Source organism: Lactuca saligna, chromosome 3 (assembly GCF_052625555.1).
Source record: "Lactuca saligna cultivar CGN05327 chromosome 3, ASM5262555v1, whole genome shotgun sequence".
NCBI classification, from domain to species: Eukaryota; Viridiplantae; Streptophyta; class Magnoliopsida; order Asterales; family Asteraceae; genus Lactuca; species Lactuca saligna.
In genome coordinates, this window is record NC_136419.1 from 127150677 (window position 1) to 127162086 (window position 11410).

At 36.8% G+C, this 11410-nt stretch overlaps 1 protein-coding gene across 1 annotated transcript; it reads right to left on the minus strand.

Annotated features, from left to right (window-relative positions):
• Positions 1–684: 684 nt before the first annotated feature.
• On the minus strand, positions 685–1377 carry LOC145035961 (uncharacterized). The gene has a single exon (XM_078984455.1). The coding sequence runs from the start codon at positions 1375–1377 to the stop codon at positions 685–687; it is 693 nt and encodes a 230-aa protein (XP_078840581.1).
• Between the last annotated feature and the right edge of the window lie 10033 nt (positions 1378–11410).

Below are 11410 nucleotides of genomic sequence, written 5' to 3' on the forward strand. Positions count from 1 at the left end.
TCCGAATCAAGAGCTATTTCGGAGGTTCCAAAGAGAGTTTCAAAATCCACTTCATGGATTACTTGAATGTTTAGACATTCCGAAGTAGTAGCATCAGACGCCATAGTGTGGGTGGTAACATGAGTGAGGCCAGAATTCTGAGCGAAATTATCATCAAAGGTAATATCAATACTTTCTTCAATAACCCGAGTACATCGATTGAGAACTCGGTAAGCCTTTGATTTTGAGGAGGATCCAAGGAAAATAGCTTCGTCAGCCTTGGGTTGGAACTCGGTAAGCTGATCAGTGTTATTCTTGATGAAGCACCTACATCCGAAAACATGAAGAAACTAGATTGTTGGCTTCCGACCATTCATGGATTCATAAGGTGTTTTGTTGAGGCGTCGATTGTTGATACTTCTATTCTGAGTAAAGCACGCAGTAGAAACGGCTTCGGCCCAAAAATAGAGAGGAAGATTTTCAAAATTGAGCATTGATCGAGCAGCTTCAACTAGAGTTCTATTTCTTTGTTGGACAACACCGTTTTGTTGAGGAGTGTATTGAGCAAAAAAAATATTATCAATGCCCTTCTCGGTAAGGAAATTCTCAATGGTAGAGTTTGTGAATCCCGAACCATTATCACTTTGGATTCGCCTTACGGGGAGTTTGATAAGAATTTCTATTCCTTTGATGAAATTTATGAGCTCAGAGGCTATTTTCTAACTTAAGCCTGAGGAAGAAGACCAGAGTGAAGCTAGTGAAATCATCCATAATCACACGAATGTATTTTTTGTGATCTAAAATTTCAACTGTTGATGGTCCATATAGATCAATGTGTAGAAGTTCTAAGGGTTTGGAGATTGATTTTTCAATGGTTACTGGATGACCTTTCTTTAACTTCTTACCACACTCACATGTAGCACATAAGTCATCATTCTCAAATTTGACGAGCAGCAGCCCTCTAACCATTTCGCCTGAAACAGGATCATTCATGTAATTGAAGTTCAAATGAGCAAGCCTTCGGTGCCATAACCACCTAACATCAGGAATTGCTTTAGAGAGTAAGCACAGTTGGGGCTTGCCAATGACAATGTTGATATCAAGAGGGTACATGTTCTTGTTGTGGTTGGACTTGATCAAGCATTCTTTTCTGTCTTTGGTCATGATGTAGCTATGTTTTTTTTTTTGCCAAATTTCGATGATTAAATCAGTGAGTTGAGCCACACTTATCAAGTTGTGCTTTAGATCAGCTACATACGCCACGATTGAAATTGAAAAATTACCATTTGTAAGGATGTTATAACCTTGGATTTGAGAGTTGGAGTTGTTGCCATATGATACATATCGAGCAATTGGTGGAAGCTTCAGATCTCGAGGAAAGTCCTTCTGCCCCGTCATGTGCATGGCGCAAGCACTATCAATATACCATATTGTCTATTTCTCCGAAGCACATAATGCCTGCAAAATTAGTGAATAGTGGAGTTTTTAGGCTCCAAGTTAGATTTTGGGACAAGGGCACAAGTCTTGGGCTTTTGAAGTGACTTATTAGCAACTGAGGGTTTCGAAGGTTTGTTCTTAGATTCCTTGGGAAACAAACAAAATGACATTGTTCTTTCATCTATCCAATAGTCATATTAAATGACATAAATTTACGGAGTGGTGTGAACAACTGTCACATTCAGAACTATGGTTTCATTAACAAGTGTTTTGACTTTCCACACAAGATTTTTCTTTGAAGATTTTGATGAAATTGTTTTCTTTATACTTTTTGGTTTGCTTGATGACACATTGGTTTTTAAAGAATTTGGTTTAAAAATTGTGCCATCAGATTTAGCAATGAAAACAGATGAACCAGTCTGAGGAGCGGTCTTTTGGATAGAGGTGGTATCCATATGAGACTTAGGTTTAGTGGAATCGACTACATTCGTTGGTTTTACAGGACTGGAAGAATTTGAGGGTCTCTTGAGGATCTTAGTAGGAGTGAAGGAGTTTTGACTAGGGGTTGAGGAGCGAGAATTCCGAGATACACTCTTTTTGGAGTTCTCAAAGAACCTGGTATTTTGTCTTGACTTAACTTCTTTTTTGTAAGCATTTCCCACTTCCACTTTGGGATCTACAATATCCTTCCTATTGACCATTGGTTTTTTCTTGAATTGAGATGAAGATTTTGAGGTTTGTCCTGCAGATGGGTTACTAAATTCGGGACCAATGGGAACCAACTTGGTTTTTGAGGTGACTAAAGATTTTGATTCACAAAAATCAGAGGAGACACAGCTTGAGGTTTCAACTTTAGCATATAAGTATGCCTATACAAATTCAGAGGTAGCAATTTCAGTTGTCACCAGAATGATTTCCTTAATAACACAGTTGTTAGGAGGATTATGTATTGGAACATAATCTACACAATTTGAGACACTGTGATGAAATTCCGTGGTCTGATTCAGCTCCAGGTTTGTTAGAGGCGGAAGAGGCGTGGAATCAGGACACTTGACAGCAATTGGTTGAAACTCATGAATTAAGGAAGCAAAGTGGTCTTCGTTCTCAAGAAGGGGCGACAATGGAGAAACTGTGGTGTCCAAATGTTTGATGTCCAAAACCTCTCCCCTAAATATCAAATTTTGCAATTCCTCCAAAGGACGAACAATTGGGTTCGGAAACTCGCTTCTGAGGCCAGGTGCTTTGGACCATGGATGACGAAAATTATGAGTCATCCATATATTTGGTTCAAGTATGTCAATGGAATTATGCAAAGCATCTATCTTATCATTGAGAAGTTTTTTTTTTATCACAAATCAAGACATATCTTTCAGAATAAGTGATTTCACATTTGTCTTTTAAAATAATACATTCATTTTTTGACATTACAAGCTCATGTTCTAAAGACTCTATTTTTAACTTCTTATCCTCGAAACGTAAGCTAAGATGATTTAATTTGATTTCCTTCTTCTCACTGGCTTCTATGGCTGACTAATGGGCTTTTTAAATGATGTTCATGTCCTATTGAATCTAAGTTAGATATGGTTCACAAACAGATAAATCAAAATTATTTTCAGTAGTCATAAAATTTACCTACAGAATGATGCTTTTCCCTAGAGGATTGTTCATAGCGATGTAGCAGTAGTTGGGCTCAGCATCTTCATCATCCCATTCAGATCTAGACGACTATTATCCTTTATCACACTTAATTTCTTGTCGAGCCATGATACACATGTTCATGCCAGTAGTTATATCAGCATCATCTCCACACGATCGGTATCCTTCTACATCCCTTGACACAGTAGTAACAAAGGCCTTTTCACTTTTAGCCAATTCTTGAGCACATCGAGAATAGTAAGTATAGTCCTTAACGTTTTGTTTTTGTGGGACTTCAGCTAAGTAGCCTTTGGCAAAGTGATTTACATGTCCGCACTTATGACACATAATTTTTGGTTTTTCAGATTTTGGAATCTGTGGTTGTTTCGAAGTGTGATCCTGATTTGGAAGATTTGGCTTGTAAGCAGGAGGATTTTCAGAAGGTTTGTTGAAAGGTTGAGGATTGTCTTGGTAAGGAGTTTGAAAGCGGTTATTTTGTTGAGAATTTTGGAAGTGGTTGTTGAAGGGCTTGTTGTAGGTTTTGTTGAAAGGATGATTGTACTTCATTGAGAGTAGAGCAAATTCTTGTTGGAATTGAAGTTCTGAGTCTTTTTCATCATGATTCAACATTTCCATAGGTGGATAGTTGGAATTGGTAAGAATCGAAGTAGTAAGAAGTGAAGGAAGTACGAATGAAGTGAACAGAACAACAGTTGTGAGAGCGTCCGAAGTGCCTGGGTTGGAGGTTTGAGGAGGGTCGTAGGAACTGATTAAGGCAAGGGGACATCCGGAGAGTTCTCATAGAGTTTTAGGAACATTTGATTCATGACCTTGAAGCTCATCAAAAAGTTGACAGACCTTGAGTTTTGTCAGAGATCCTCTACTCTAAAGACAAGACTTCACATTTCCCCATCCCTTTCCGAGGCTGTTGATGAACTTAAGGTTGTACTCAAGAGGAGTTTGGACTATTCCATGAGTTTTCATGTTGTTGAAAACTATTCGGTATCTATTAGAAGTTGAGGCAACAAATTCACCAGGAGTGGTAGTGAATGTGTCGAACTCATTTACAACCGAAGTCAACCGTTTTTCCTTCATATTCTCTAACCCTTCAAACAGATCTTAAAGTGTGTCCCATATCTCTTTAACAGACTTGCATAATATGATGTGCTTAAAAAGAGAGGGAGGAACACCAAACACCATTTTAGAGAAGAAGATTTCATCAGCATGCAACTTCTCAAGATCATCAGCTGTTATAGGAGCTGGACGAGTCTCATCTTGACCCATAAGCTGAGCAGCAACATCTCTTACAATTGTTCGAACTGGCACATGTGGTCCTTCTTTGATGGATCTCCTGGTAGACTCACCTTTTTCTTTTCCATGTAAAAATCTCTCCATTCTTACTTTCCAATGATCATAATCTTCAACAACTAGCAATGGGCACGAGTAGGGTAACTCATGCTATTTGCTATTTGCATTGAATACATTTTTTGAGGATTAGAAGTAACCATTGAAGCTAAGATATCTTTGAGCAAAAGTGGTATATAGAAGAACTTTTGTCCTGAACAAATAACTGATTGAAATACCAAGGTAATTTCAAATCAATGATAATTTAATCTTGTGGATTCAAAGGACAACCGCTCAAACTCTAATACTAATTGTAAGAACAAGGATGATCTGGTGCACATGGACAAGGGTTGAAAACTCAAACCTTGAATGAATGTTTAAGATCAATGTCTTCTTGCTAATAAGTGTTGTAGTCAAGTCTGGTAAGACTAGTCATGTCTGAATAAATACTCTTGACAAACTATTCAAAACATAAGTGAAGAGAGAAGATAATGATCAAGCTAAATATATTAAATGAAGAACACGAAGAATGTTTTTGAGAGAATTGAAGTGACTTAGTAAATGACAAAATTAAGTGAAAGATATGTTTTTGACTTTGCATTGAAAGCTCCTATAAATAGAAGTGAAGATTACATTGAATAAACTAGGAAACTAACATAGAGCCGGACAATAGAAATGTTCCTAACATTCTGATTATCTAATATTACAAAAAAGACTAAGCCCTATGAAACTTCCTATCCATACAAACTCAAATTTCATTAATTGTAAAAGGACAAAATACAGTGACACCGGATTAGCACACATTCCGGACATGAGGTCCATTCCGGAATGCCTTCACTTTAATCTTCTCATCTTCTTCTCTTTAGGTTCGGACAGATTCCGGACTACTCTTCACTTTTGATTCTGGACCATTCTCCATTTCGGAACATATGCATACTTCGGAATTTGCACTGGGACTTAGGATTGCTTGAGGTTCAGTTTGAGGTTCCAATAGTGATGAGTGAAAACAAGTATATAATGTTGAGGTAAAGAATTTACGATATGTTCTTTTATCAACATTAAGTTTTGAGATTAGCGATATGAAATTTACTTAATAATATTTTACAATAAATGTTTTTTTGGGGTTTCTCTTTGATTTTTGCACAAGGCCTCCAAATCAGAAACCACTTGTCCCAAGATTATTTTTCGAAAGTATAGGAGAGAAGAAAATAGAAATTAGAGATGATCTTCTCTCCGTAACTTAACCCAAGTTAGATGGATATGGATGGAAATAGGCTTAAGGGCATTTTTTTTCTTAATCTTCATTTCCTTTTTTTCTAACTCATGACCACCAACATACAGTTTCCTTCCTTTTCTCTCACATTATTTTCTCTTCATATTGTCATCACAATATTTTTTTTCTTCGTTTACTAAAACACATGAACTAAGGGTAAAAACATTGAGATCCCACCAACGACCAATATGATCACATGGTTAATAGACTCCACATGATTATGAATAATCAAGAGAATTTATCCCATTTTATCTAACTAAGTTCATTTTCATCCGCTTCCCCTCCCAAGAAAACCCGCATCTCAAACTTTCCCACATCTTGATTGTATTTTCTAGAACTTTATGTTGGAAATAATATGCAAAGAATAAAGAACTAACCACATTTTTTATTACGAGGTGGCACACCAAAGAGCATGATAAATGAACAAATAAATAATAATCTTACAATGTGTGAATTTATTGTCTACCAACTTAAATAAACAATGAAATAGTAGTTCTTTTATTATTTATTGGTCAAAGACAGAATAAATAAATAATTTATTTACTTAAAAATAAAGTAGAAAATGTTTTTTATTTAAAAGAAAAAATCAATTAATTAATAGAATTAATTGACCATGGTTTTAGGCATGTTATTTGTATGGTAAGTAAAGGGCTTATGAAGCACATCATATAGATATTTAAGGGAGGTTGCTAGCTCATAGCTATATAATAAAGCTACATAGTTAAAATGCTAAAATTTCCCTTTTTCCCTTACATGTCAACGCCCCCAACATCTACTTCTCTTTGTATTACCATCAAGTTTGAAGCAAGCAGCAAGGGAAGACCGGTTGATTTTGTTGGACAAAGTATAAGCTTACGTTCCTTCTTGGAATGGATCATTTGTAAAGTTTTTTTTATTCATGATAATGGTTTTTCAGAACAAAAGCACCTACATAATTAAGACGGTAATTTATTATGCCATATATTGGATATTTAGTTTGTAATTCTTGTTTTCCGTATGTGCTTAATTAGGGATATTACGGAAATATATTTGAGTGTTTTTGGAGAAAGCCTTGTTCATGACGCACTTAACGGATAAGCTTAGAGCACACCACATCATTAGTAGCAACGTAACCTAGTGTGGGTCGCGACATGAAGCCGCATAAACCCCAAACCCTAATTTCGGGCCTTGATCCATATATAAGGACAATAACTCCTTTGGTTAGTCGTTTCCTTCGGCTTCCATTCCCAGAAACCCCAAACCTAAAAACCCTATCCCGATTTGTCTTATTCTTTGTGTCATGGTGCCTTCAAGTGAGATTTAAATAAGTTTGTTACTATTTTGTCTCAAAAAAAAAGAAAATTCCAGAGATTTTCTTGATTTTTGTGGACTCCTCAAACTTTATGGCCCATGCTACTAAATTCATCAGTATTTGCCGTGTGTCAGGATTTTGATTGATCATCTAGATCCAAGTGAGTTGTAACGCCCCATTTCTGATATGTAATTCAAATAAAGTATTTTATTTTCTGAAGGGGTACTCGATGATTCTGTAGCCCGACTCGTCGAGTAGAGATGGGACGATCACGCGTTTGAGCTAGCTACTCGACGAGTCCATATGTTGGACTTGACGAGTCCGCATGTCTAGATGAAGCCCTAATTTTAAGGGTTTCCACCCTATTTAAACACACTTATGTGCCCCCAACCTCACCTCTATCACTCTTAGAACATTTACCCTATAAACCCTAGCCCTATTGTTGAGTTTGAGTGTGCTTGTGATAGCTTGGAAGCTTTGGGGATGGAAAGAAGGTCCATTGAAGGGAAGGAAGATCCAGGAGTTAGTTTACATTTGTTCTTCATCCAGGTAATGAAGTTATGACCTTGTGCATTCCTTCATTATAACCTCCTTTATGCTTGTTATGCTTTCTATGGAACCTTTTATGATTCAAAACTTGAGATATGGACTCTCCTTGGATGAAAACTTTAGAGACAGACTCTTATTGCATTCTAAAAGTATAAAGTTTAAGTAAAGGTCGTGATTGAAGTCCCTCTTGAGCTTGGAACCCCATTAAGAGATTAGGGTTGGCATTGGAAGCCTTTAAAGCCATGCATGCACATAAAGTTTGCAACTTTACATTATAAGCATGCCCTAGAAGCATGGATCTGTGATTTAGAGTCACTGCATCTCTCAAATCAGGCATGTATGGAAAAGAGACTGAATGGACTCAGCGAGTAACAAGCTTGACTCGGCGAGTCATATGAAGATAACCTTGGACTCGATGAGTTGGATGAGGAACTCGGCGAGTCCGATGAAGATTGACTTAGACTCGACGGGTTGTTCTACAACTTGGTGAGTCGGATGAGTTTTTCCCGAGAAAAGTAGTGTTTGAGTGAAATGTCTTCATTCCTTTGTAGTTACACGTAAAGTCAGCAACTTTACGTGTTCAAATGGTCCCAAGGGCTTAGATATGTGAGTTAGAGGCCCTGGAATGGATTAGAATTCGATTGCATGGAAGCTGCGTTGGAACTCGGTGAGTTGTTCTTCGGACTCGATGAGTCGAGTCGCGAGTCCTCATCTTCCCTTCGAGTTGTGAGTTTAGAGTAAATCAGTGAGTGGGAAAAGGGCTCGGTGAGTTAAAGTCAGAGTTAGTAGGGGAGGGACTCGGCGAGTCTGCGCCCTGACTCTGCAAGTCCGGTCAACTGGAAGTTGACTTTGACTAGGGGTAATATAGTCATTTGACCCGTAAGAGCATTTACTAGTAATTGATCTAATGTTTTTGGAAATTGTAGCCGGACAGTTTTGGAGCGGCAGTCAGCCACATTTAGAGATAGCATCACAGTAGCCAGCATTACGAGGTGAGTTTTCCTTCCAGTAGGAACGGGTCTACGGCCACAATGCCAGCCCGTCTAGTTAGCTGTCAGTTTCGGAACTTGGTCCGATGCAGTAGTTCAGTGTGCTTGATGTCTTTGTGATTCAAGCACGTCTTTGTCTTATGTGTTCCAGACTTCGGTCCGCTGCAGTGTGCAGTATATGTGTTTATGCTAGTTGATATGTTTATGATATGCTATGTATTGCTCAGTCAGTTTCCGGACTTCGGTCCGATGCAGGGGACAAGGTCCCACTCAGTTCCGGATTTCGATATGATGTAGTTAGTTCCGGACTTCGGTTCGATGCAGGGGACAAGGTCCCAGTCAGTTCCGGACTTCGATGCGATGCAGTTTCCGAACTTCGGTCCGATGCAGAGGGCAAGGCTCTGGTTAGTTTCGGACTTCGGTCCGATGCAGTTTCCAGACTTCGGTCCGATGCATTGGGCAAGGCCCAATATGTGTTTATATGATTGTATAGTATGTGGTAGTCTGTGGGAGCTCACTAAGCTTTGTGCTTACAGTTTCAGTTTTGGTTTCAGGTACTTCCTTAAGCAAAGGGAAGGGCTCGGGATGACGACATTGCACACACCACCGCTTCAGCTTTTATCCTGGGAGTTTATTTCATATACTATGATATGTTGTTACAGTTCTTTTGTTATGACACCTCTATTATAACTTTTTTGGATTTATGATGTACGATTTTATGTTATATTATAGATCGTTGATAACCTTATTATTATTTAAACAAAAAAATTTGGGTCGTATTTTTGGTCGTTACATGAGTTTACTATACTATGTGTGACATTATATGTCAAATTTGTAGTAGGATACTGATGGGTTATGAGCATAACAAAAAACCTATGTGTTCATGCAATCCTAATTGTTTTGGATCTAAGTTTTTCACTACTGAACATGCAAATTGAATTCCAAAGCAATAAACCTAAATCTAGCATACAATTTTTTAAATTCATATATAAATTACGGTTAGAAGATTACCTCACTTGTTATGTAGTAATAACAAGATAATCTTGAAGATCCTTGACTCTTGATAGCTTAATTCCCCAAATGTTGCCCCTCTAATGGTTCACAAACACTCAATGCAAGAGGATGAGAGGAGAGACAAGCATAAGGAATCCTAATTCCCAACCAAAACCCTAAGCAACCCATAGACCTCTATTAGAAGCCCTTGGACGAAATCTTATAGGGCCTCTTATAAATTTTTTCCACTCCATTCCATAGAGTCCTAAGCCCAGTTTCGCAACTATCAATGATTTGCAAAACAACCACTCCATTATTAATTTGTTCCTTTAATCCCACAATTAATGTCAAATTAATTTATGATTAAATACTAATTAGTAATATGATTTCCAAATAATGTATGAATCTTATAATATATTAATAAAATCATTTGGAGTACCAATTTATTATTTCAAATAATAAATTCAACTCTCTCTCACCAATAGTCATCTCGTCAAGTTGCATGAATGAAGATAACCTAAAAGGACCATGCTACTATCAAATCAAGTACATACCAATTATAGTTATGGTTTTAGACACCAAATCCGACAGTCTCCCACTTGGAAAAGTCTAATAACTATGATTGCAAGTATGACCTCAAAATTTGACTAGTAATCGTAGCTTTAAAAAGCCGATGTCGAACTTTGACCTAGTTTGTTATGTGTCCTTTAGATAAGTGATCAAATATCCCACCATTGTACAAGATATCGTATGGACATGAGACATGGATTATAATCATTCTCTTTGTCCAAGGTTTGTTTCCCGATTTTTGATTTATGACGTTTGACTAATTGAACAAATCAAATCAGTCTAGGCTTAGCCAATTGCATCAGATGCAATCACTAAATCATTTATGGTAAAATAAACGAATAAACTTCGACTATATTCTTGTACTATTCACTCATCAAGTTATACACAAGAATACGTTTTAACATCAAGTTACTGATGTGTTTACGTATTATCAATGCACAACCAACTTGTAAACAACAACTCATATATCTCCATTTGAATAATATAAGATATTATCATCTCAAAATTACTCGTGATAAAATCTATGAGGTAATTCTTTTAGTGTGGGTTAATCCAATACTAAAATTCATATTTCAGGAGTACTCATGAACACTACAACAAACTTGTGCTATGTCTAAGCTCTTATACAATATACAATCAGATTCATGACAGTCTTAATTCACTACTTACTTCAAAAAGTATGATCGACTGTGGATGTTTGAACAACCTAGTTATTCGGGAAGTAAAACATGAGAAGTGAAACACAAGAATAACCTAATTAAGTATGATCTCAAAACTTGTGAATATAAATAAAACACTAGTTATTTAATCATCATATTAATCAGACTTTATTCATTATATAATGTTTTAAATAATCAACTTAATATTTGAATTAAAACAATAGTTATGCCATTCTCTAAGCACACACTATGTTTATATATGGTCATTCCTTTGTGAAACAGATCAATTGAACACATTTTGAATGATGCTCATTTCACAATTCCAAATCCGTACTACAAGTGTAAGAGTACCAAATTCTTGCCACTACTAGAATGTGTTCGAATCTAACCTTTCATGCAAAGATCCTTTTGTAATGTCGAGGCACTAAAGTCACAGAGACTTTGTTAATGATATTATATAGCATCCCATTGGGGATTTGTTAAAAAAACAATTCCATGGAAACGAAGTCTCACATTCAAAGAACATTCCTTGAACATCCTTCTTTCATTAAAGTTACCAAATCACACATAGATCTTCATATCTAACTCCCACTATGGAAACATTTCCATATTCCATATGACTATCAATTCTGAAAAAGAGTTACCTTTATTTAGAACATGTGAATATGGTCCTTCCAAAATTACACTACAC

Bases quoted from the DNA above. Each gene is read 5' to 3' on its own strand.
- LOC145035961 (XM_078984455.1), bottom strand. From the start codon at position 1,377: ATGACGGGGCAGAAGGACTTTCCTCGAGATCTGAAGCTTCCACCAATT.